Raw genomic sequence first — 23264 nt, 5'->3', positions numbered from 1 at the left:
AGAATATTGCAGACAAAGGGGAGGGCGTGTGGCGGTCTTCCTGCGGGAGGACGTGCTGAGAGTCGTCGGCCTGCGAGCGGGCACGGAAATCTAGCCAGGGACAGTGGGAGTCACGGCCGGCAGGATGTGCTGAGACAGAGAGGGTGGGCGCTTTCCAGACACACTCAGGAGATAAAACTTGCAGGTGTTGAGGTGGTCTGGGTGCAGAAGGGCTGAAGCCATCAGTCCCGGGAACATCTCTGAGTTTGTTTTGTCTGACTGGACGGACGCGTGTCACACAGCCACTGAGACAGGGAGAGAGCAGCGTGTGCGGACCGTGTGGAAGGACAGCCGTGCGGAGTTAGTGTCTCAGAACATCTAGCGGGGGGTGTCAGTGCCTGGGTGTGTCTCTCTGGATGCGTGTGTGTCTGGGTGCAGTGTGTATAGACGCGCGTGTGTATCTACATGTGTGTGTCTGTGTGTACGTCTGGACCCCAGAAGCGAGACCTGCAGAGAGACTGCCGCCATAGTGCTGGAGAGTTCTGTCTGGGAGAGCTAGAGCCAGAGCAGCCACTGGTCTGACCTGACCCGGGTAGACCTCCAGCACTCCATGCCAGCGGAGGACCGCAGGTCTGCCGAGAAGTTGAGAGTGGCCCGGCTGGCTCACTTGGGAGAGCACGGGATTCTTGATCTCAAGGCTGTGAGTTTGAGCCTCATGTCAGGCGGAGAGAAGACTTAAAAAATAAACTCTCTAGGGGCGCTTGGGTGGCTCGTGGGTGAAGTGTCTGCCTTGGGCTCAGGTCATGATCTCAGCGTCCTGGGATCGAGCCCTGCATTGGGCTCCCTGCTCAGCTAGGAGTGTGCTCTCCCTTGTTCTCGCTTTCTCTCAAATAAATACATGAAAATATTTTTTAAAAAATTAAATAAACTCTTCAGAAAAAAAGAAGGAGAGTTGAGTGGCCAGACAGATGGAAGGAAGAAAAATGCAGAGCCGGGTGGGTCTTGGAGGAAGAGGGAGCGGCCGGACACAGCAGCTGCAGGGGAGAGGTCAGGTGCAGGGAGAACGGAGAAGTGAGGGCATTTGGGGCCTGAGGTCAACCCTAACCCTAACCCTAACCCACATCATTGTAGACAGAAGCACGGAGGGGCCGAGGAGAGGGACGGGATAGACACAGTGGCGGGGGAGACCCTCCCTCCAAGGATGGGGAGAGACGGACTTGCCAGGGGAGGGATGGCTCTGGTTATAACCGGCTGGTTCTGGCCTGTGCACCGTCCAGCCAGGAGGACGCAAGGGAAGGGAGCAGGTCAGCCTACCCAGAAGAGGGGGACCGAGTAACTGATGGCTCCAGACTCTGGAGAGGCTCTGAGGGGACGCGTCCGGATCCGGGCGAAGGTAGGAAGACGGGCAGTCCCATCGCGAAGAACGGAGATTCGTGCGCAGACCCCAGAGCGGCTACCTCCTACCCAGTCCTCGCCTCATTCCTCGCTAAGACAACAAGCCTATCCCGGGTGCCAGGCACACAGTTCAGAAGGGCCTGTGCCCCTTTCCAGACACCAGACGCAGGCGCTGGCTGGTCTGTGCTAGCAAAGCTCTATGACCTCTCCCAGCTCCTGACATGGGCAAGGCAGACACGGGGGTCGATTTCGGGAGGGTCCCTGGGAAGGACTCTCCTCACTCCCTGAGAAAGGCATGGGGAAAGTCTCTCCCTTCCTCTCGTCAGCTTTCATGTGTCTCGACGTGCCTCCCAGAGCAGAGCCAAACATCTTGAGACCATGAGGAAACAAGTTGAGGACAGAAGTCAGTGTGCAGGGGGAGGCCGGCAGGGTGATGCCAGGAACCGGGTCCCGGTGGCTCCACTGAGCTGCTGAGCCGGCCGACCCTGCAAGCTCCCATCACACAGGAGGCCTCCAACGCGTGTCACACGGCCTGACACGCGTGCCTTGTCTGTAAGCCGCTTCTCTGTAAGTTTCTCTCCTGTCCAGCTGGAAGCATCCTAACAGATACAGGATGGATTACGCTTTCTACCGTGTTCATTAAAGCGAGCACCCCAGGACCGTTGTTAGCTGAGTCCCAGCGCTCCATGATCCCCAAAGTGCCAAACTTCAAAGCTCCCATACGTCCTTTCTAATAAAACAATGCAGAGAGGACACAAATTTGAACTGACCTCCTAATCAGTCCAGATTATTTTGGTTTTACTTCCATTATTGTCTCATTCTTAGCTCTTTCTCTAGAGTGAACTGAATTCAAGTTCAGGGGCATTGCTCCGGTGGCTACGGGAAATCTAAGTGCCCCTTCCCCATGCACCACTCCTGGGGGCTCTGAAAATGACTGCGATTCAGTAGATGTGAGAACCGGACCCAGTCCCCATCATTTCAGTCGGTCCACCCTTCCCGAGCTCAGACGGGACCTGCCTGGTCCCTGTCGGGGAAAGACAGGCTGACAGGACTCTAGGAGGACAGAGCGGGTGAGAATGCTAACCTGCACCCTCCCCCTGGAAAAAAAATCAAAGGTCAGAGTCCTGTACTAAACAGAGCCCACCGTTCTAGGCACTTTTCTGTCCTTTTAAAGAGTTTACAAAAATAAACGTAACTTAAAGCTGGCAGGAGACACGGCTTTTGTGAAAAGTGTGTACTCTAAATCAAGCAGAATTTCAACATCAATGTTTTAATATCTGGGTGCCGGGTTTGTGCAGACTGTGAAGGAGCGTTTCCTGAGCACTGGGGTTCATAAGTCAGGACTCCGAAATGAAGGCTGGTGTAAAACCCTCCTCTCCGGACAATCGAAGCTGATAGAGGGTCGCTCTTTTAAACCCTCACTGGAGACCTGTGACCGGAATGCTGGCAGGGGACATAGCATGCACTATTAACCCAAAGAGAAACAAAAAACATGGAAAATACATTGTAATATCTTAGAAACAAAGACTCAAAGGGAGACAATGTAACACAAGAAAAAAGAAAACGTGAGTAAAGATAACTATAACCCAGGTCCAGACAGACGGCCGCAGCATAACCCTCCGTAACATCCCGAGCGTCCCTCCCTGCCCCTCCTGTTCTGCTTCCCACGTGCTATGCCCTCCGTCTTGGTCAGGAGCTCAGCGACGTGCAGGCATGTTGCCGTGGTAAAGAGAGCAGCCGCCAGCGTGAGTTTGCCCCTCGCCGATGCTCCTGCCTTCTGCTGACCATGGGTACCATCGACGGCTCAGGGGCACTCGCCCTAAAACTCTCCCCTCGGGTTTGGAAGCTTGACTCTAAATTCATAAATTGATTACTTGGGATGCTACATTTTGTAACATTGTATCTTTACAGCGATACTAAAATGAAGACAAGGCGATGACAGAGCATAAGAAATAACGTTGCCACATGGTCGCGCTCGCCCACAAGCTTGCAGCCGGTCACTGGAAACATGAGCGAAGAAGTGCGGGTTATTACAAAAGCCAACACCATAATCAAATAGTCTGATTCTAAGGCCAGACCCTCCTCCATGAATGGACTGGGGAGTCCTAAGAGCATCAGTATAAGCAAGCATCACCCCTCCTCTCGCAGGGAAACCAGTAACCCCAGCCTCACCAGAGCTCACCCAGCACAGCCACACAGAACTAAGACAAACACGCCGTTCCCCGGGCCTGTGGGCCACTGTGATGCGGACCCCCACCCAGGCCAGGGCTGCTGTAGTGAAGCGTCCATCCGCTGCGTGAGGACCCGCCCGGGGAACCCACCAAACCACATCGTGCTCTCCTGCCCCACAATACCACCTGCTTCCCACCCCGGGAGAAAGGCAGTCCTTGGACACTGCACGCTGGCAGGCCAACCGTGTGTTTCGTGGGGCTCCTAGAAGGAAAATCATCCCTGGGGAAGGAAATGTGAGTTAACCTAAGAGCTTAAGCATTATTTTAATTTGGGAACTTCTCTGAGACACTGAATAACACACTGTGGTTCCCCGAGGGACAGATGGGAAAGGCAGCGCTTCCCAAACCTAACTGACCACAGGGACCTTGTTTTCAAAGAGGCAGAGCTCAGTCTGGGGACTTGGTCCATCTCCAAGAACCAGACTTCACCTCAACCTGCTGTGCCTTACATCCATTTATCCAGTCACCAGAATGTTCTTGCATTTATTCCATGGGACTGAAGAAGCCTGTGCTGGGCCCCTGCTGGGTGTCAGGAAATGGCACGGCGGGTGGTGAGGAGACCTCCCAGGTGAGCTGCGCCTCCCCTCGCTCAGCAACTCCAGCCCCACAGGTGCAGCAGGTCTGTGTCTCTGCTCGCACACTACACACACACACACACACACACACACACACACAGCATCACAGGAAAGGTGCTGACCTAACCCCCACTGCTCTAGTCTTAATGCCCACCGATGCAGCTGTAGCTGGGAGTCCCGTTGTCTCCTTGTCCTTCAAAGCCACAGAACTTGGTCCCCTGACAGGGACGATGCGGCTCAGTGTGCTGAGACATCAGCAATCGTGGGCGCGCAGGACGGTCAGCCGGAGAGCAGCGCGGCAGCTGTTCTTTCTGACCCCCCACCCGCCCTGGCCTCTCCTGTCTCCGACCACCTCTCCCGCCCTCCTGACTCCCCTCCGCGGAGCCTCTCCTTCGGGCTAGTAGTCGTCCTTCTGGGAACCCCCTTCACCACGCAGCCTTGAAAGCAATGGAAATCGGACACGAGTAACAGAAACTCATGAGTGTGTTTACTGATCGCAATGACGAAAACAGTATTTGTGACGCTAGATTTTCCATGTGCTGGAAACGTGCCGCTGCTCACGGGCCACAACCCAGAGCAATAGTCCACGTTGGAGCGGGGGGGGGGGTGCTAATTTTTAGTACAAAAGTAACTATTTAAAATGTCTTTTTTATTACAAAAACTCTTGCATGTGCAATAAAAATATAGTGTTAGTTTGGGTTTTAAGAGAAAACTAACTCTTTGTCTTTTTTCATGATCTCGAGAAAAAGAATAAATAATATCCTACAGTCTAGAAAATACAACGGGACGCAATGGGAAGGGCTCAAAATGTCAGGGGAAGCGGCCAGTGCCGTGACGTGGTCTGTCACACCCGGTCGTATATCACGGAAAAGAAAAAGAGCAGAAGTTACTAATAAAGGGAGAGAAGTAAGAGTGACTGATTTTTGAAGGAGGAGCCGGAAGCTCGCTGTCCCCCGGGTTTGGCCTGGAGCCACAGAGTCGGGACTGGGGCCGAGCCTGTGTCAGAAGGATGAGAATGGGACTCGCATGCAGACACTGACCTTCTACAGAACCTATACTCTTTTCTCAAAAACAATTAGAAATGTCTCCTAGGGATTCAAATTAAAACCACATTGAGATACCACCTCACCAGTTAGAATGGCCAGAATTAGCAAGACAGGAAACAACGTGTGTTGGAGAGGATGTGGAGAAAGGGGAACCCTCTTCCACTGTTGGTGGGAATGCAAGTTAGTGCAGCCACTTTGGAGAACAGTGTGGAGATTCCTCAAGAAATTAAAAATAGAGCTTCCCTATGACCCTGCAATGGCACTGCTGGGTATTTACCCCAAAGATACAGATGTAGTGAAAAGAAGGGCCATCTGTACCCCAATATTTATTGCAGCAATGGCCACAGTCGCCAAACTGTGGAAAGAACCAAGATGCCCTTCAACGGACGAATGGATAAGGAAGATGTGGTCCATATACACGATGGAGTATTATGCCTCCATCAGAAAGGACGAATACCCAACTTTTGTAGCAACATGGACGGGACTGGAAGAGATTATGCTGAGCGAAATAAGTCAAGCAGAGAGAGTCAAGTATCATATGGTCTCACTTATTTGTGGAGCATAACAAATAACAAGGAGGACATGGGGAGATGGAGAGGAGAGGGAGTTGAGGGAAACTGGAAGGGGAGATGAACCATGAGAGACTATGGACTCTGAAAAACAACCTGAGGGTCTTGAAGGGGCAGGGGGTGGGAGGTTGGGGGAACCAGGTGGTGGGTAATAGGGAGGGCACGTACTGCATGGAGCCCTGGGTGTGGTGCAAAAACAATGATAACAGTTACGCTGAAAAGAAATTTAAAAAAAAAAAAGAAAAAGAAAAAGAAATGTCTCCTGGGGCACCTGGGTGGCTCGGTTGTTGAGCGTCTGCCTTCGGCTCAGGTCATGATCCCAGGGTCCGGGGATGGAGCCCCACCCTGCGGGGGTTCCTGAGTCAGCTTCTCCCTCTGCCTCTGCGCCTCGCCCTGCTCCAGCTCTCGTGCACACCCTAAGTAAAATCTTAGAAGGAAGGAGGGAGGGAAGGAGAGAGGAACGTCTAGTGTTTTCAGGTAGATTCTGGGGGACAAAGCCATGCAGTTCAGAGCTCACCTGCCCACCTGCCGTTTGCAGGAGCAGGAGTTGAGACCACAGGCCCATGGAAACGTGACCTATTCTCTGGGCAGGTGAGAGCGTGAGGCCCCTGTGCTTCTGCTCTGTCCCGGCTGAGGCTGACCCCTCACATCTCATCCACTTCCCTCCACTCCCCCTGGGCCTTCCTTAGACTCCACACCTCCATACGCCCAGAAGAAGGAAGCAGAGAGGTCCAGGCCTTGGACAGGTGCTCACACATGCACTGCCTCCCTTAGCCCCACACGAACCTGCCCGGTGGCACATGCCCTTCGTGTAGACACGGAGATAGGGGTCAGAGATCAGAAAGCGGACGGTGGAAGACCCGTGGCTCCCCAGCTCGCCGCACACACCACTCATTCCATCACCCTGTCATCCGCCAGTGACCACTCAGGCCTTCTTCCGGCCAGGCACTGTGCCAGGGACAAGGGTGACTATGGTGAGCACAGCAGACCGACCCCTTCCTTGTTAGAAAAGGGACAGCAATCAAATCACAACAAAGCTAACTATCAGGGGCGCCTGGGTGGCTCAGTGGGTTGAGCCTCTGCCTTCGGCTCTGGTCATGATCTCAGGGTCCCAGGATCAAGTCCCGCATCAGGCTCTCTGCTCAGCGCGGAGCCTGCATCCCCCTCTCTCTCTCTCTCTGCCTACTGCTCTGCCTATTTGTGATCTCTCTTTCTCTGTCAAATAAATAAAATCTTAAAAAAAAAAAAAAAAAAGCTAAGTATGCAGCCACAGACCATGACAAGTGCTCAGAACAGTCCCCAAAGCAGAAGAACCCACCGGGGGAGGGGCAGGCAGGAAAAGGTGTGATGTGGGACCCGGAAGATGAGCAGTAACTGACCAGAGGGGCCACAGAACTCGCTAGAGGCCCAGCGAGCATGGGGGAAGGGAGGAGGAGGAGACGGCGGGCAGCTGGGCTGGTGCAGCTCAGACGGCCGCAGGCACAGTCGCGGGACCCCCGCTACCCACCTGGTCCGCGGGACGCTCCACCTGCACGTCGTCATCCTCTTTGACTTCCGGGGCTCCTTGGGCTTCCGTGTGAGGGGTCCGGGCTTTGTACAGGTCGCCTTCTGGAGGAAAGCAGCACGAACAGGGGTTCAGCCGACGTCCCCTGCACAGTCTCCGGCCCAAACCGAGGTCGCGGCTCGGCACCGCTGAGTTTCCGATGTGGTGCGCGGGCAGCTGGCCCTGGAGCCCTGAATCCCACCACAGGATCCCCACGGGCTTGCTTCTGCCTCCGTCTGCACGGACGGTCGTCCCTGCATCCTGCCCCCACGGGGCTCAGTCCCAGAGACGCGCCGGACGCTTGGAAACGTGTGTCCAGCCAACTCCAAAATCACCACAAAGCGACCCCCGCCCGACACCAAAGTCCTAGTCTGAGGACATGCACCTTGGTTACTCTGAGAACTTATTTTGAAGGAATGAACTAAATGAGTCTAACCGACGAGGTATTAAAACGGCACATTGGGAAGCCATCGGCTGAGCCGACAGAGGAGAACCAGCTCTCCCGTACCACAGCTGCCCGAACCACAGGCTCACAGAACCCGCAGGCGCTCGGAAACCCTGTCCTTGCCCTGACAAGACATCAGTGACAGCAAAAGGGGCAGCCACTTCCCCCAGCCCCCCGAGGATGTCACCACGGTCGTGATGGCCTCAGTGACCACAGCTCATTCTACTTCTTGTCCTTCCCCGCCCCTCCCGGTCCTCAGCCCCAGAAGGACCGTCACATAGTCCTCGGTGGCAGGGATGAAGGTAAGAAGATGGCAGAGGGCAGCATCCGTTGGGACCCCACAGGCTGCCAGGCCCTCCTCTGCCTGCTTGATACTCAACACGCCCGCAAGTCTCTGAAAAGCCTACTGTGCCTGTTTGTAGATAAGCAGCGTGCAGAGGGCCCCACGCTCGAGACCACGCTCGGGACCACGCTCGGGACCAAGCTCGGGACCACGCTCGGGACCAAGCTCGGGAGGACCGTACCTGGAACCTGGGCCCCAGCACACCACGCTGCTTCCCGGAGAGAAGGTCAGGTGCCTGCCAGGCAGGCCTGGCCACGCAGGACAGGACAGGCTTTGCCAAGAAGGAAACTTTTCATGTACTGATTAAAGTCTCTATTACGGGGACTACGGGGTCAGTGGGCTCTGGTCTTCGGCCCATGCCGGCCATGGTCAGCTCCAGCCGCACACTGCGTCAGCCGTGCCCACCAGGCAGGAGCGCTGTGAGTGCCCAGCATCCACACCAGGGCCGGACACATCATCATCTGGGATGGGAAGGTGCAACGGGGACGGGGAACAGGAGAGAAGCGCAGCGAGACGGTCAGGATGTCACCTGGAAACTGGCAGAGGGTTCCCGGGAAGCTAAGAGAAGATTGGCGCACGAAGCAGAGGAAGCTGGACTCGCTGCCCTCCTTCCCCTGGTCCTAGCCTCCGTGTCACCAGCCCCCGGCGATGCCCCTGGGACACATGCCGATGGGACACGGGGCAGCCGGCTCCCAGCCAGGGCTCCACAGAATACAAGCAAGAGCAGGAAAAGTATTTTTTCTAATTATTTCATTTTAAAGTAAGCTCCAAAGTTTACTCTTTCAAATTCCCTCACACTTAAAAAGTAAGCCCACGCAATTCCAGTCTCCTGTCTCCCTCCCAAGGCTGAGTCGTTCGCAGGTTGTTTTCTGTGTCGCCGGTCCTTAGCGGAAAGCGCGCCTGCCCAGATGCTCAGAGAGACGACGGAATGCCTGCATTGATCTGGGAGGGCTTCCTGGTTGCGGAAGCCCATTGGCTTCAGCACTGGGATTCTGTCTCTGTCCTCTCACTACCACGGCCCCTGGAGCTGAATGTCTCATTGGTGAACCAGACAGTCCCACGTCCAGGGCAGTTACAAGCCTGTGTGTGCAGAGGCGCAGCCCGGGAACAGCACGTTCTTAAGACGGCAGCCCTGTCTCCCGAGCTCCGCCAGGCGGAACTCGGTTTACCTGTGTGGCCTTGCGTTGAACGAGCCACGAGCATTTTCTTCTTCCCCTCTTTGGCATAAAAAACAGAATCCTCTCTCTGACGGGGAACGTCGTCGTCCTTATGAGGCTCTTTTCCTTTGGCGTCCTCCTAAGGTACAAATTAAGAATTAAAAGTGTGAGGAACAGCAGTGCCCCTGAGTCTTACCCGTTGGTTTGAGAACGACCAGGCGAGCCTCGTTCGGGCGCCTCCGAGAGCGCTGCCTCCCAGCACCCAGGTGTGGACGGCGCCGACCCTTACGCTTCTCTTCAGCAAAGTGGCAAAACACCTCCCCCCCACGGCGAGGACAGCCCTTCCCGGCAAGGGATGGCCAGTCGTCCCCCTGGAGGTGCCCCCATCCCCCCATCAGTCCCGACAAAATGAGGGGAGGCTTTGGAAGGGGGCAGGTGAGTCTGAGGAGGTCCGTGTGGTTTTAGACACACCAAGAAGCCTCACAAAATCACTGTTTTCAACACCGACAAAACTGTTGCCCTGGAAGCCCTGAGCAAGGGGAGCATCTCTGATAAAAGGCTATTCAACCTGTTTTCTGAGACACGCTGGTTTTGGGTTGAGACACAGGGAAACCCAGACGGTCTGAAAGAAATGTACAGACAGTGAGGACCGAGCACAAGTGTCGCGTCGGACAAGGAGCTCATTCTGAGCGCATCCCGGCTCCGTCCGCACACCGCCTTTCCAGCTTCCCTGTTCTCTGTCTTTGCTGAACGCAGGCAGGACTGTGTAAATGGGATTTCTCCCGAGCTCTCTACGGCACCTCCCTATGCCGTCAACATATTTACGGCACAAACGCCCGGCTGTGCTGTCCTTGCAGAAGTTAAAGTGCACAAGAAAGTCCCATGACCAAATACAAGAACCAAGCAAAGTCTTTCCACCTACTTTAAGGGGCTTTCCTAAAAGCGCAGTCATGCCCACAAGTAGAGGAAACAAGATCTTGGCAGAACGGGTCGTGGAAACAGAGCCCAGTACATGCCCCTTGTGTCTGGGGCAGCTGGGGGCGGGGGGCGGGGGCGGAAAACCTGCTTGACTCCAGCGTCACTGACACTGGTTCTCGCAACCATTTTCCCGACAAGACAAGACATCCTGTGTCCCCTGTTACCTCGGAAGTAAAACTCGAAGGACAGCAACACAGGAAGGGTCCCACCTCCTCACGAGGACACAGTGCGACCATGGGGCAGCGCAAAGTGCACAGAGAAAGCCAAGACCATCGCAGCCCAACCACCAGCCCCCCGGCCCCCCGACCAGGCACGGCGACACAACGGAGCTGAGCGGGTCCACACCGACCTGGAATGTGGCCCAAGACACAAAGGGCACAGGGCCAGCGTGACGGTAGGTGAACAGCAGCGTAAGGTCAATAAAGGGACTTCACTGTTTAATCCCGTACGTTACCCCTACACTGACGGGAACACGAGTTTCTAGAAGCTCCGTATTTCTACGACTACCGCCGAAACCTGGAGCCGTGCTAGGTTAGCTTCTCACCAAGTCTAAGCCCGAGCCGTGGTTCGTGCCCGTCTGTCTCCACAAGGACACCCCGGCCACACTCACCCACACACCCCGTTGCCTCCCTCCCCGTCGTCCTGTTGCCCAGCACTGAAGCAACCTCAAGCGTGCGTGACCTAGTCAGATGGTTGTCGCTCATGTCTCACCACTAGAAGGCTGGAAGCTCCTTGGGGCCAGAGATGTTTGTCTAAAGACGACTTCCCAGAGCCCGGAGCCAGGAGGCCGACAGAAAGCACGTGCTAAGTACTTGCCGGGAGAGTAAGTGAACGGTGCCGGCAGGAATCTCCTCCCCCGCGCCTCTCAGAAGCTCACGGGAGCGGTCACAACTTCAAGGTGGTGTTCGGCCTCAGCTCAGCACTGGGACCCTCGCGTCTAAGCCACCTACGTTCCCAGCCCGGTGCCAGCCTCTTCCCTGCTCAGGCTTCGCCCGCCATCCAGGTCACCTCCACCGGCAACGCCCTTGCTCCCGGCTTCAAATCCCAGCGCACGCCGAGCTCAGGGTCCTGGGGCCACGTTCCTGGAACACCTGCACGTCGTCACCAGAACACAGGCCCTGCCCTCTGCCTTCCTGGCTCCAAGCAAGCAGGGACCTCACAACACAGACACACGCCCAAGGAAGTAATCCCAGCAGCTGCTCAGGAAATCTTTGCTGATCTCTTGAACGGAGTAAGAAGATGTGGGGAAAGTAGGAAAAGAAGAAGAAGAACAGGGGTTGGGGTGCCTGAGCATCTCTGTCCCTCGGTTTTCACTCAGGTTGTGACCCCGGAGTCCCGGGATTGAGACCCACGTCGGGCTCCCTGCTCCGCGGGGGGCCTGCGTCTCCCTCTCCCTCTGTGGCTCCCCCTGCTTGTGCCTGCTCTCTCTCAAATGAATAAATGGAATCTTAAAAGGGGGGGGCTGGATTGCCGGGTCCACAGCGCCAGCCCAGCCTGCCCCCCCGTGCCCGTGAGGCAGCCTCTATGCCCCTGCTGTCCCGACCTGCCAGGGACACCCCAGATGCTTCTCCAGAGTCGCCACCTCCTCCAGGGCTGGTCCTGTTCCCGCGTCACCGTGTCCCACGCAGAGGAGCCCTCGTCCGCACTCCCACCCCCGCGGCCCACGCAGCCCACGGCCACGCACCTGCAGCACTGCCCACCGGCTCACTGCTGGTCTGTGCTCCCCAAGGACGGGAAGGGGCCACCTTCAGCTCTACACACAGCCGCCGTGCAGCAGACACTCTGGTGTCTCGCGTGGTCAGAGCAACACAGATTCACAGCCGTTCTCAGAAACAACAGATTGGGCGGAAAACAGAGAATCTGTGGCTTCCCCACGCAAAGAAACATCTGCGGGTCACCCTGTCCCCACTCCTCCCCGCCCTGAGTCCCGAGTCTGAACTCAACGCGACGCCTTACGAAGGGGCAGCTGCTCCTTTCCCATTTCGTTAATCTTTCCCCCCATTAAAAACATTCTCGGGGGACATACCCCAGGCACGCCGTGTTCATTTCTCCGGAGTGCTGTGGGGACGATCTCCCTTCTCTGGAGCCTATTTCATTCGATCCAGCTAAACTTCATGGGCTGTAACAGACAGTCGTGCTCAGGCACAGGAAAGGCAGCCTCCCGAGGTGAGGTGGCTGAAGTGGAGAGCTTGGCTAGTGGAGGGACAGGAACCACCCAGTTAGGTTCCGAGTCAGGCCACTCCCGGGGGAAAGCCAGTGCTGCACGCTGAAGGCCTCGCCCCAGCTTCCCGAGCCAACAACCCGCTTCCAAGTGGGTCAGGGTCTGCCATCAGAGAGCCAGGTCCTGTTCCAAGCATTATTAAAGTGGAACATTTGCTAACATTTGAACCTGACTGTTGCCTCTTCAAGCCACTAGAAGGAGATACAAATGCAGCCTTGGATGTTATGTGATACTGCACCAGTCTTGACATTAATAGTCTGCAAATGTCAGCCCCAATGCACTGACTCCACACCGTACTTTACAGTTTAGACCTGGTCATTAGAGTCTGGGTGTCCCACGGTATGCGACTCTCTGACTGCTTCATACATTGTGCACACGCATACACACACACACACACACACAGGAGCCTTTAACTGTTCTATCTCTTGTTCATTTCAGTTCAGTACCACCGTTCCCGCTCTGTGCTCAAAAGGGAAGTAGGTAATATTAACATTCTGGCTGTGGCTGTGATGTAAACACCATGCCTATTAATTATTTACCAACATGTTATGGAGACTTGCATATTAAAATATTCATTTTAATTGGGAATGAAGTTTTAAACATTTATTAAATTAGCCTCACTTCTTGGCGAGTAATAGAACAAAAACATGGCAAATGAGTTGCTATAACACAGATTCTGATCTAACAAAATCAGGACAGGTTCATTCAGGTATTTTCCTAGGACTCAGCAGTCACGGGCAGGTTAATGGACACGCGGAGCCCGGCGGCCTCTCCTGCGCCCCCGCGTCCAGTCACTCAGACACGAGCACCTGGCCATTGTGTTTCTCCTCATTTCATGGAACCAAATGCCACGAGTCACAAGACACGTGGCTATCTTAGGTGCTGCTGAGAAACAAAGCAAACTACCAGCTAAGCTCTGTCACACACCCGGTTACCTGGAAGTTCTGTTTTCCACTGAAACAGCCCTTTCGGACCTTTCAGACGCAGGTTTTTGTCACTTAGCACATCCGGACGTAAAGCAAGAGGACAACCACAGAAACAAACTGCTCGGCTCCTCTCAAGGTCCCACACCCCAGGTCGGGCTGTCCGGAGCCATCTCTGCCTCACAGCTGAGTACATCTGGGCTTCGCCGTGCTGTGTGGACACAGTGCACCACTACCGTTCTGGAATGTTCTCCCAAGTGGCTCTGCACATGTTGAGGCTGGTGCTTTCTCGCCTGGAGCATGGGAAGCAAGGCTTCTGCACGTGCCTCAGGAACGAGAGCAGGTGGAAGAACGTAGCAGAGGGCTTCCTGGCCGCCAGCCCCTCTCTGGACACAGGGGAGGTCTGCACACCGTGGGCGCGTGCCTCCCACTGCGCGGGGACTGTGAGCAGCCGCGCTCCGAAAACCAGCAGCCGCCCAGCGGGCCCTACGGCTGAAGGCCGCCTGATAGGAAGCCGGCACCATGGGCCCAAGACCCCCCAGCCAACACGCAGGACTGGGAGACGTAATAAAGCTCGCTGTGCTGACCCCTAGGCCTGGGCGCCGGTCGCTACACCATCACAGATTCCCGCGCCTGAATCAGCTGCGCACAGCTGACTTCCCTCCTCGGGTCCCGGAGAAGAGTGGGTTGTTCCTTTGCAAAAATATAAGGAATTAAAGAAGAATGTACCCCGCGAATATCCAGCCGCCGCTCTATCTTCGTGCTTTCTGGGAATACAGTAACTGTCCACTCCGACTCTGAGTCATACCCATGGCACCGTGAGGACGTCTGCAGCAACGACGCCTGACGCATGTAGTGACAACCTCGCGCTCGCCTCCGCCGGAGAGACAGGCGACGGCCGCGAAGCCACACGCGACACCAGCAGCCACGCGCGGAGGCCCGTACGCAGGAGGCGCCCCACTTCCCACGGAAGACAAATCAGAGAAGTTGAGTAAGAGACATGGGGAGCCCGGCCCATAGGGAAGCAACTGTACTTGCCATAGCGTGGTTGCTGAGAGTAAGTCTGAAACCAGCCTCAAAAAGTAAAATTACAAAATAAAAGAAAGACCGGCCTCATGCAGCCAGACAAGCCTGGCACGTGGGCTACTTTCCTTCCTTAGAAATGCACCTGTTCCTCACACGGGGCAAGAGTTTGCAAGTCCTGAGTTCTCAGCTCAACATACTACGCAGACCTCCACACGGGGAACAACGAATGAGGTGAGACCCCTCGAGAGGTGGTTGTACAAGAAAAGCACAGAATCAACGTCAGATTGATTTGTCAGAATCAATGCCTGTTCTGTTCTTTGAGGAATTCCCTTTTTTTTTTTTCTGGAATAAAACGTGTTTGCTCTGGCGTTACCTGCCATGCCTTGTCATACATCACAGAATATTTTCAACAATAAGATTTATTTTTTTCTAAAATAACACGTTTTATTTGCGTCGCAGTGTATGAATGTTTGTGATCATCCCGCTTAAGATTCTTCCCATTACATATCGTCCTTAAAACCTGTTAACGTTCCAAAAGAGAGGAGAAAGCACTATAGGGGATATCAGAACAAATACGTGTCACATTTTCAACCAATTAGAACAAATATTTAGTAAAAGGGAAAGAAAGCCCTATCCCCACCTATCAGGACCCAGAGTCACAACAGCATAATGAAACGAGGACGTAACGAAAGCAAGCCATGGCGACCCCCAAACTCGTGGCTCCATTCTCTGTGCCCAGAGGCTCCCCAAATCACCCGAGTATGGGATTCCAAGGTTGTGCCACTCGGGCTGTTTCAACATTCACACTCAGTGTCCACACCGCACGTGAAGACAGCAGTGGGGCAGCAGAGAAAACTGTGAGGCTGGAAACCTGTGCACATCCACGAAGGCTCCCTCTCCACCTGGAACGTCTGCCCCTTCTCTGGACCACATTAGGACCTGAGCTCTGCTTGCGGACCTGCACGTGTCGACGGCCTCTACTCCTGCAAACCATCACGCTATACACGAGACTCATTCACAAGAGCGTTCTGTCACGAAACACACCCGCACGCGAGGAAACGCATCGTTAGGGCACAATCGTGTCTATCGGTTCTGCAGGTTCTGCATTCTCAATGATTCTCATTCACTCATTCAATCAACAAACACTTAATACCAAAGGCAATCTGTAGAGAAAGAAAATTGAGAATAAATAAGATGAAGAAAGGATGAATACCCAACTTTTGCATCGACATGGACGGGACTAGAGGAGATTATGCTGAGTGAAATAAGTCAAGCAGAGAGAGTCAACTATCATATGGTTTCACTTACTTGTGGAGCATAAGGAATAACATAGAGGACATGGGGAGATGAAGAGGAGAAGGGAGTTGGGGGAAATCGGAGGGGGAGATGAACCATGAGAGACTGTGGACTCTGAGAAACGAACTGAGGGTTTTGGAGGGGTGGGGGGTAGAAGTTGGGTGATCCCAGTGGTGGGTATTGTGGAGGGCACGTATTGCAAGGAGCACCGGGTGTGGTGCATAAACAGTGAACTCTGGAACACTGAAAAGAAATCTAAAAATTAATTAATTAATTAATTAAGAAAAGAAAATAAATAAGACGATCATTCACCTCAGGAAGCTTCCAAAATAACAAGAGTCAATCCAGAAAAACCTTGATACCCAAGCCAGGCAAGGACCCCACGGAAAAGCAGCATTGGAGGCGAATCTCACTTATGAACAGACGTGCAAAAATCCCTCACAAAATTGAGCCAAACATACTCAGAAAGGCATCTTGTAGCAGTCGGGCTTTTCCAGCAAAGGCGGCAGGATGAGGCCTGCAGTCGTGAGCTCAGGGTGAGGACTCAGGTTGGCTGCGTCATTACCTCGGCGACACTGAGCTCCTCCAGGACCAGCGCGGACAGGCAAAGGGCTGGGTTCAGCCAGGGCTGGACTCTTGCCGGCAAATTCTGGCGTGGTTCAGAGGGGTGAGGAAGCCAAAGTACTTCCAAGACAGCGGCTCAGATGGCGGTTATGAAATTGGACCGGCGCCAGGAGAAAAGCCACGTCAAGGTCTGGCCATGAGATGCGGGGAAGGAGCAGCTCAGCACATGGGGGGCCTCCCAGAGGGTCGGTCTCGGGAGGGAGGAGCCACGCAAACGGGCTGGGAGCTGGGGACGGGCAGACACACGGGAGACCCCCAACAGCTTTGCTGAGTGAACGATAATGTCAGTGCGGCCACTGAAATAGCGTCTTACAAGATGTTGGAGCACGTGGTCATCACATCCGCGGGTGAAAAGGACCCGGATGGCCACCAACCTCTGGCCTCTCCCTGCCCTTCCCGGTCCTGTCCTGATGCTCGCCGGCCGCTCCTCTCGTCCCGGGCTGTGTGTTACACTGCGTGTAGATACGTGCACACACAGTGAGCGCTTCTCGCCTCTGTGCCGGGCATGCCCCCTCCCCGCCGCCCAGGCCCAGGGTGCACACCAGGCCTGGCCCCTCTCCCTCCGGTCCGTCCCTACGCCGCCAGCTCCTCACCTCACGCTCACTGCGTCGTATCACAAACGCCTCCGTGTGCCGCCCAGCGCCACACTCTGAGCTCCCACACCTCGTCGCCGCACACGCAGCGGGAAGCCGGACGCCAACACTGCGCCCAGAAGCTCCCATCCCCACGGCCAGGGCCGGCCTGGGGGCAGATTTGCCAAGGGTCCCCAAGCCCAGTTCTCACCTTCACTGTGTGAAAAGGACTTACTTTTCTTAGAAAGAGAGAGCCTGAGCAGTCGGGGCAGAGGCAGAGGGAGAGAGGATCCCAAGCAGGCTCCACACTCAGCGTGGAGCCCAACACGGGGCTCGATCCCACGACCCTGAGATCATGACCGCAGCCAAGATCAAGGGTCAGACACTCAACCAACGGAGCCACCCAGAAGCCCCGAAAAGGACTCACTTTTTTCTTTCCTCGTGAGCATTTCTCGATGTCTGCATACTTTCTGAAAGACAAAAGATAGTCAGCTAGAACTTCGTAAAATCAGCCAAAATACATCTTCCTAAAACTGCAGGCCGCAGCCGTGGCTTCTGGGAGGGCAAGGCCCCGTGGAGGCACGTCCATCCCCCCACGTCAGGGGCTCACATCAACAGCATCTCCCAGCCTCCGAGCAGAAGGGCCCCCCCCGAGTTTTGCTCGGTTTCCTTCCTGGACACCGTGGGAAGTCCGGCGGTTTCCGTTTCTGTCAGCGTGGGCGGCACTCCGGCCCAAGGGCGTCGTGTCTACCGGCACTTTCTGCCCTAAAGCTTTATACAGCCCTGGGGGGATATCCTAACGTGTTTGAGGGTTTGGGCCGTTGACGGTCACTCCCACAAACGGGTTTTTCGTGCAGCTCTCACGGGGACCTGGGACACACACGTCATGTTCTCCCTGCTGGAGAGGAAGCACGGCTCAGAGACATGCGGGGTCAGTGAATGTGGCACCACTGACCGGGGGAGGAGCAGAGACCCCAGCCCCATCCACAGCCCAACCCAGCCTCCTTCCACCACGTGGCGGACGCCCATCTAACTGCCGTCCTTCTCCGACGCGGCCCAGGGAGCACACACCCCAATAATTCCTCTGTATGGGGCTGACCCCTGCTGGTGCTACGCACAGGAAGGAACGCTTGGGCAGCCCGCTCTCAGGCAGGAGGGCACCTCTGGGGACCACGCCGTGGGTGGGGAACGGACTTCAGTCTCTTAGCAACTCCAGGGACTCTCTTCCTCTTTGCACAGAGAAAGATACTTAAGCAACCAACAGACCCAGTTCAGGGTCCACACATGACCAGGGGACAGAGAAAAACAAAACGATGGATGACGGGGCTTGTGTGGGAAGCAGCGGGCACGGGTGTAGAGAGGACCAGCACCTCCGTCCAACAGCTCCTGAGGTATTTCTACCCACCGTGCAGTTAGGACAACCACCAACGAATTAGCAAGTGGATAAAATCAGGAAACAGCCCTGCTTGCCAGGCACGTAGGCAGGACCCGAACCTAACCATGTGCTGTGCGGTCATCGCCTATGGACAGGACAAAACGAGCCATTCTCTGCCTCAAGGTAAAAACCCTAACAGCAGGTCATGACATGTTTCAGCTTCCCGGGCTTGGCCAGGGAACTCATGGGTGTGCAGGGGTGGACCGCCTGCCGGCTCCAGCACAAGACCAACGCCGACACCTCTGGTCCTCTGCTCGAATAATGACCATGCGCAACATGACGGAGAAGCAGCCACGGGGAAGGTCCCTGACAGGTGTCCTCAGACCACTGCGGCCCCACATGTCGTGCAAACACAGCCAGGGGCTGAGCAGTCCAGGCTGCAAAGTCCCGTTCAAAGCTGGAAACCGCTCCTCCCAGCCAGACCTGGACATCAGGAGCTCCCTCGGGGTGGGAAGAGGGGTACCTGGATCACATACTGCAACCCCAGCCTCCTGGGAGGAGGGCTACATGTACAGGGCAGCGAGGCACGGGACACCCAGGTCCAAATCAGGGAGGGGCAGAGCCCCGCCATCCAACACAGGGGACAAAGGGCATGGCTGGCAGGGCACAGTCCCCCGGGGCTCACCATCCACTGGCAGGCACGCCCGAGGCTGTCCCCCTGTCATCCCATGCCCCACCGTGTCATCCCCCAGGACCCAGAGGCAACGAACTCAGACACAACCCTAACACCCAGGCTTGAATCTGAGCCAAAAACTGAGGATTTGGGTCAGTACACGCCTCTGAGCTCCGGCCTCGCAGGTCACCTCCTTCCTGACCCGCCATGGAGCCGAGACGCCCGGGATGGATACACGGGAGAGCATCAGGAGCTCCGCCATGGAGGGTCCCAGACTAATAAACCCCAAAGTCTCCCTGAGGAAGCATCAAACGCAACTGTGCCCTGGGAACGTATGTCCGGCCACCCTGTCAGGGGACTTTAAGGTTCTTGAACTGTGAGACCAGCAGATGGACAGAGTCCACGCCTGTCCACGTGAGCAATCCTGCAGACTCTGGGCAAGCAGGTCAGTGCGCGACGCCGGGATGTTCTTCAGAGCAAAGCCCCGGGTGTCCGTCAGGTAGGAGAACATTGTGCGCTCGTCACAAGAGCTTTTCCTGCCAAATTCAGACGCCAAGCCAGGGAGTGAGCAAAGCCCGAGAAGTGACAGCCGACACTCCAGCTTTTTCCGGTGACGGAATGGGAGACCCCACCAATGCCTGTGTCTTCCTCACAGACGTTCCCGCAAGTCCACAAACACACACACTATGGTGTACCCTTTAGCCGGGCCTGGTTCCACTGTCAAAATCACCACCGTTTCCACCAGGAGAGCATGCCGCCCCACACCTACTCCGGATTCCAGAGCAGGGGAACTCCGGCGAAGGAAGAAAACAGAACCAGGTGCAGGATGGAGGCTGGGCCATCACAACCGTGTCCCGGGGCCCGTGTGATTTGCACACTGAGATTCTGTCTGGTCTCCCAGTGTCCCCCTGAGAAGAAGCCGTACACGCAACACAAGGGCTCCCTGTCCTTGTCGCAACATCACACAAGAGGGAGTCTCACACCTCCCTGTGAAAATCCAAAACTGTGTCCTGTATAAAACAAGGGCATGTAGCTTCACTCTGGAAAAGCAGCCAAGAGCTGAGCAGCGGTACTTGGGGGCAATCCGGGGGGAAAAGGCAAACTCTGCCAACTCAGGAGGGAAAGGTAGGAGCGTGCTCACTGTTGGACCTCGCTGGGCACGGTGGAGGACTTCCAGTAAGGGAAATGTTTGAAGGTCTCCAGTCCTGTGGCCACGTAGAAGTGGTTGTCCTGCAGGTCCTTTGAGTTCTCCAAGAGATGCCCATTCATGGTAAATAACCTGGGAACAGAACAAGAAGAGACGGCGGGAGATTCAGAGCAGCGGCCGTGGGCTGGGGGCCCTTCCGCAGGCAGTACGACCGGGACGGGGGCTACCGGCAAGCGCTGAACACGGGGACAAGTGTCACCCAAACGGGCTAAATAAATCCCGTGGGAGCTGCCCCTCCAAGGCTAGGCTCACTTCCCACTTTTAGATTTTTAATTAAAGTATATTTTCAATTATGTACAAGTACTCAGAGGCCCTTGAGAACATTTTAAGCTCTTGGTTGGTGTTCAATTAATTTTAACAGCAGCAAAAATTAATACAAATTGGCTTATATTGTTATAACAATGCTTGGAAAACAACCCGGTATTTATTAGCAAATAATATGCCTTTTTATAAGCCCCAAACGACTCATATTGGTCTACTTTTACTCTGGGCTGGCAAGTGGATTGGCAAGTATCTGTCCACGCATTCATTCATGTAAGACATGATCTGATTCACGCAATGACGAGGATCTTCACGCGCTGGACAAGGCGGTGCTGTCTTGGACATAAATGCGAGTACGGAGGTCATCGGGGTTTGTACACAAACCTATAAACACAAGTGTGACCAGCAAAGGGCAAAGATCCAGACTTCCAAGAGGAGGAACCGGACTCCACGGTAGGCCTCGCAGAGGTGGGGCACAGAGGGCTGCAGAGGACGGGAGGTGTCCTGGTGGGAAGATGGCAAAGCCACGCAGGGTCGCAGGAGGGGCCAAAGGCCAGAACACAGGGCTTGACTGTCGCTGAAGGTGAAAGGCACACTCAGAGCTTGCAGAGGGAATTCTGGGACCTGGAATGTTCTAGGGAGAGGAAGTGATCTCTGGGGTTGCCTCAGTGACTGGAGATTGCCACGGAGGAGCAAGCAGGAGCTGGGTGCCAGCAACCCGCCGCTGACCGGTGTGGGGCATCACACTCCCGCAACTGATGGAGGAAGGGGCCCGGCGGGACAGAAAGGGTGTACAAGGCGATCGGGGGTCTGGACAGCGATCCAGAGTGGGTAGAGGACAAGTTCCTGCTGAAGAGGTCGAAGCCACAGAACCGTGCTCTGTCCGTCAGTCCTTCTCCAGCCTCAGCGCCAGAAGGCGGGACGGCTGTCACATTCGCACAGCGGCCCCACCCTCACGGCCTCCGGGCCCTGGTGTAGGATGAAGCTGGACACTCGTCTCTAAAAACGCCAGCGGCCCTGCGTCAGGGGCTCATGAGGACCGCTGTTTAGACCAGCCATGGAGGGACGGGAAGACCTGCCAGACAGGAGACAACCGCGGGAAGCCGCCAACAGCCACGCGGCCGCAGGGGCCGTGACAAGGCGCACAGTGCCGGGAACTCTGTTCCTCTCCTGCCAGGGCCCCTCCTGCGACCGCTGCCGCCTCCCTGCGCTGCGGGACCCAGACGGCCGGTGCAGGCGCCCCAGGACGCAGTCAGGAGGCACCGATACCAGCAGCAGGTGAGAGGTGGGGGAGGCTGTCGGGACTGAGTGCAGCAGGGCCACGCGGGCTGGAGGACAGCGTCTCCTGCTCGGCGCGGCCAGGCGAGGCTCCACGCGGAGACGTCGGTGCGTCCCCAGGACACAGAGGTGTCGGAGCAGGTGGACCAAGAATGTGATATAAACATGGAAACACCGTGAGTGCGATAAGAGGAGAAGTTCTGCACAGGAAACAACAAGAAAGTGTGAAGAAGAAACAGAAATACGAGTGTGAATACTGAGTCGCAGAGACAATCCCGGGTCGGGGCACCCCACAGAGGCTGTACCGCAGCTCCAGCCGCTGCTGCTGGGAGGACAAGACTGAGGGCGGCTCCAGGAGGCAGGCGGCACGAGAAACACCGCGAACAGGAGAAAAGCCCCAAAATGAGGATGAGCAGGATCGCCGCCGCCCGAAAGAATCTCAAAAAACAACAAAAGTGAAAGGGAGAAAAGGGTGTAGGAACGAGGAAGATGAATTTCACAGGATGAGACTGAGCCATTGAGCATCACAAGAGGGAGCACAGGAAATCGCACGTGCGGGCACATGGACACGTTCGGGAATGCACGCGAGCATCCAGGAGGGTCCTCCCCGACAAGCCAGGGGCAACGCGGCCACAGCCGCACCCGCACCAGAGTCTCCCACAGCAGCACCGAAGGCCCAAGACAAGGACGAGATGTTTCCAACCCTGGAAGGAAAGAACTCCGGAGCAGGCCGCCTCGCGGAAACGGGAAGGCCCAGGAATGCCGTCACCATCACCAGGATCCCCTGCCCCGACTCCCACCGAGGGCATTTCTACAGGGAGGAACCAAACGAAAGGAAAATCACCTCGAGGACACACAACGCGGGATCACGTGCCGCAGGACAGCCACGCACGCTGGCGCAATCCGGTTGTCATTTTAAAAAAGAGCAAAGAAACCCTACTCAGGAGAACCTGAAATTCAGATCGTGGATCACAGCAACGCGACGGGTCTCGATGAGGTGGGAGCCAAGGAGAAAGCACAGAGGCTTACGGTCTCATCGGGGAGGGGAGAGGAGTCAGTCCAGCGTCTGTGAGGCCTGGCGGGAGACAGACGTGGGGGAGATGGAGTCTGGATTCCATTCGGGGGCCCAGGAGATCCTTGGTGCCGTCAGCAGAAAGGTCCGGGGGAGGGAGGTGGACGCAGGGAACAGAGCTCTCAGCAGTGGCAGAGCAGAGGGAAAACGGACCCTGGAAAAGCTCAAGTCAGACGTCCCAGACATGCCAAAGGGGCTTCAGGTCTTCCCTCCAGCAGCGGGAGCCTCGCAAGGGTGAGACTCATTGCCCGTGTGTTTATCTGAATGTCTGTTCTCTGAAAGCTACGTGTTCTCTGCAGTGACGAGACCAAATAAACTTAATATTTGTACTTCCAAGCATTTCTTTCATTCCCAAGCTCTGTACCTTTTCTAAATTCAACCATAAAGAACTGGGGAGAGGTGGAGAGAAAAACCAAAAGCTTATTAATCTAATGACCTATTTTTCCTCCGAACATCCTGTTTCCTTGCTCCCTTC

At 55.6% G+C, this 23264-nt stretch overlaps 1 protein-coding gene across 1 annotated transcript in view; it reads right to left on the bottom strand.

Annotated features, from left to right (window-relative positions):
• Positions 1-23264, bottom strand: part of DCDC2C (doublecortin domain containing 2C) — a 68939-nt gene that overhangs the window by 3629 nt on the left and 42046 nt on the right. The window contains exons 5-8 of the mRNA XM_045979946.1: positions 20113-20250; positions 17351-17393; positions 9296-9422; positions 7303-7403 (exon numbers count right to left, since the gene is read on the bottom strand). Of these exons, the coding sequence (XP_045835902.1) occupies positions 7303-7403; positions 9296-9422; positions 17351-17393; positions 20113-20250 (409 nt within the window). The remainder of the gene's footprint in view (positions 1-7302; positions 7404-9295; positions 9423-17350; positions 17394-20112; positions 20251-23264) is intronic.

Source organism: Meles meles, chromosome 15 (genome assembly GCF_922984935.1).
Source record: "Meles meles chromosome 15, mMelMel3.1 paternal haplotype, whole genome shotgun sequence".
NCBI classification, from domain to species: Eukaryota; Metazoa; Chordata; class Mammalia; order Carnivora; family Mustelidae; genus Meles; species Meles meles.
The sequence above is the reverse complement of the archived record's forward strand: the minus strand, read 5'-3'. Positions and strand labels throughout refer to the sequence as shown.